At 35.9% G+C, this 2,505-nt stretch overlaps 1 protein-coding gene across 1 annotated transcript; it reads left to right on the forward strand.

Moving 5' to 3' along the window:
* Nucleotides 1–777: 777 nt before the first annotated feature.
* LOC127104028 (uncharacterized) lies at nt 778–1,494 on the forward strand. Its single transcript, XM_051041249.1, has one exon. It carries the CDS (start codon nt 778–780, stop codon nt 1,492–1,494), a length of 717 nt encoding a protein of 238 aa, XP_050897206.1.
* The last annotated feature ends 1,011 nt before the right edge of the window (nt 1,495–2,505 follow it).

Raw genomic sequence — 2,505 nt, forward strand, 5'->3', positions numbered from 1 at the left:
ATTTTTAAAACTGAATTTTTAATTGGGGAACTATTCACCCCCCCCCCTTCAAGATCAGTTACCCTCGTCTAGCAGTATCAAGTACGAAAGTGGCTTGCATCCCGAGATCAAGCAAGGTACTGGGTATCAAGAGATTCGTTGGTTTTCTGTGCTGGTGAATAAGTGTGGGATATATGATAAGGATAGGAGAGCCTGATATGCTCACTATAAGAGTCTTAGTGAGAATAAAGTGAATGGTCATAATTTTGGGAAACCTTATAGGAATCGATTCGATAAGGGTATGTAGGAGGATGCAAGTGAGAAAGAGTGAAATGAGGGACAAACTCCTGCTTTTGTAAGATGTTTCAAATGTAGTGAGTTTGGACATCATATTTTTGAGTGCAAGAGAACATTTGTGAATTTCTTCAAGTGTAGAAAGCCAAGTCAACGAGCTACTGAATGTAAGAGTAATAGTCTGACTTATTCCTACATATGTCCCAAAATATAAGGCTTCATTGAGAAAATTATAGGAATTAAGAAAGTTGGTTAGATTATTAAATTTATTGACTATTTTGTATAATTTTATAAGTGTATCCTTATGAGAGAGAAATAGTTAATGTGTACGTAATTGTATTTATTATAGAGTGCAGAAAAAATTTAATATATTTAATGGTATGTTTGGAAAAGAATAATTAATGCACTTTGAAAGTTGAAGAGGGTCTTATAAAAAGGGGAAAAATCTCAACGGGATCTTATAATTAGGGACAAAGGTAGTATAACTGTGGATTGCGGGGCCACATGAGTACTCGGTGTCAGAAACCAAAGAAGGTTCAGTCTAGACGGACAATTTTTGCTTTGTCTAGAGTAGAGACTATTGCATCTGATAACTTTATTCGAGGTACATGTTTTATTAATAGTATTCCTTTGATTACTAATATTGATATGGGAGTGACATATTCATTTATATATGCTAAGTTTGTGAAAAGATTCAATATAGAAGTGTCTGCTATGAATGGTAGCATGGTTATTGATACCCCCACTAATAGTCCAGTGACTACTTTGTTGGTGTGTTTGAGTTGTCCTTTGACAATTTACGGTAGAGATTTTGGGACTGGCTTATTTTGTTTTCCTCTAAGTCAACTCATTGTTATTCTGGGAATGAATTGGTTGGAGTTCAACCACGTGAATATCAATTATTTTGATAAATCAATGAAGTTTCTTGAATCCGAGGAGAGCACGAAGTCGAGTTTCATGACCGTGAGACAAGTAGGGATGTTCTTGAGAGAGAGTGCCCAATTGTTCATGTTGTTTGTGTTCTTGAGAGAGGGAAACGAGATAATGATTATGGATCTAACTTTTGTGTGTGAGTTTACTGAAGTGTTCCCAGATGACATTAGTGATTTTCCGTCAGAGCACGAAGTTGAGTTCACTATAGACTTAGTACCTGGTACTAGTCTTGTATCAATGGTGTCGTACAAAATGTTTTCTTATGAGATGAGTGAGCTGAAGAAATAGTTATAGGATCTACTTAAGAAGAAGTTTGTTCGACTGAGTGTTTTACCGTGGGAAGTGTCGATGATGTTAGGTAGAAAGAAAGATGGTAGCATGAGTTTGTGTGTTGACTATCGACAGATGAACATGGTTACCATCAAGAATAAGTATCCTCTTTAGAGAATTAACAATTTGATGGATCAGTTAGTTGGTGCTTGCATATTAAGTAAGATTGAGTTGCGTTAGTTATCATCAGATTCGTGTGAAGTCAAATGATATTCCAAAGATTTCATTCAAAACAAGATATGGTCACTATGAGTATGATGTGATGTCTTTTGGTGTGCCTAATGCACCAGGTGTGTTTATGGAATATATGAATAGGATTTTCCATATGTATCTAGATCAATTTGTGGTTGTGTTAATCGACGATATTTTGATATATTCTAAGTCTAACAAAGAGATACAGAGCATCTAAAGGTTGTCTTGTAGACTTTGAAAGAAAAGAAGTTACATGCAAGGTTATCTAAGTGTGAGTTCTAGTTGAAAAAAGTGATTTGCCTTGGTCATATGATATCCGGTGGTGGTATCATAGTGGATCCATCAAATATAGATGCAGTGTTGCAATGGAAAACTCCGAAGTGTGTTACTGATATAAGAAGTTTTATTGGTTTGGCTGGTTATCATAGAAGGTTTATCGAAGGCTTTTCAAAGTTGGCATTACCTTTGACTCAGTTGACCTGAAAAGGCTAAACTTATGTATGGAGTGTGTAAGACCCCAATTTTGACCCTAAGATCCCTCATGGCATCATAACATTGCATTTGCATTGCCTCAAGGATCTTTAGCATCTTGGTTCCCTTTGCCTTTGGGTGGGACTCCTTGTGATTGGTTTGAGATCACCAAGCATGCTTGAATTATACATCATTGTTTCTCTTACTTTTGTTTACTAACCAAAAGCACAAAAATGTGTCACTAACATCTTTTGTTTGAAGCTTGAGTATCATCCAAGATACTTTGTGGGTTCTATTTAGATGATC

The sequence above is a fragment of the Lathyrus oleraceus genome, chromosome 7 (assembly GCF_024323335.1).
Source record: "Lathyrus oleraceus cultivar Zhongwan6 chromosome 7, CAAS_Psat_ZW6_1.0, whole genome shotgun sequence".
Taxonomy (NCBI): domain Eukaryota; kingdom Viridiplantae; phylum Streptophyta; class Magnoliopsida; order Fabales; family Fabaceae; genus Lathyrus; species Lathyrus oleraceus.

What these genes read in the sequence shown, in the direction of transcription:
- LOC127104028 (XM_051041249.1), top strand. Translation starts at nt 778, where the DNA reads ATGAGTACTCGGTGTCAGAAACCAAAGAAGGTTCAGTCTAGACGGACA.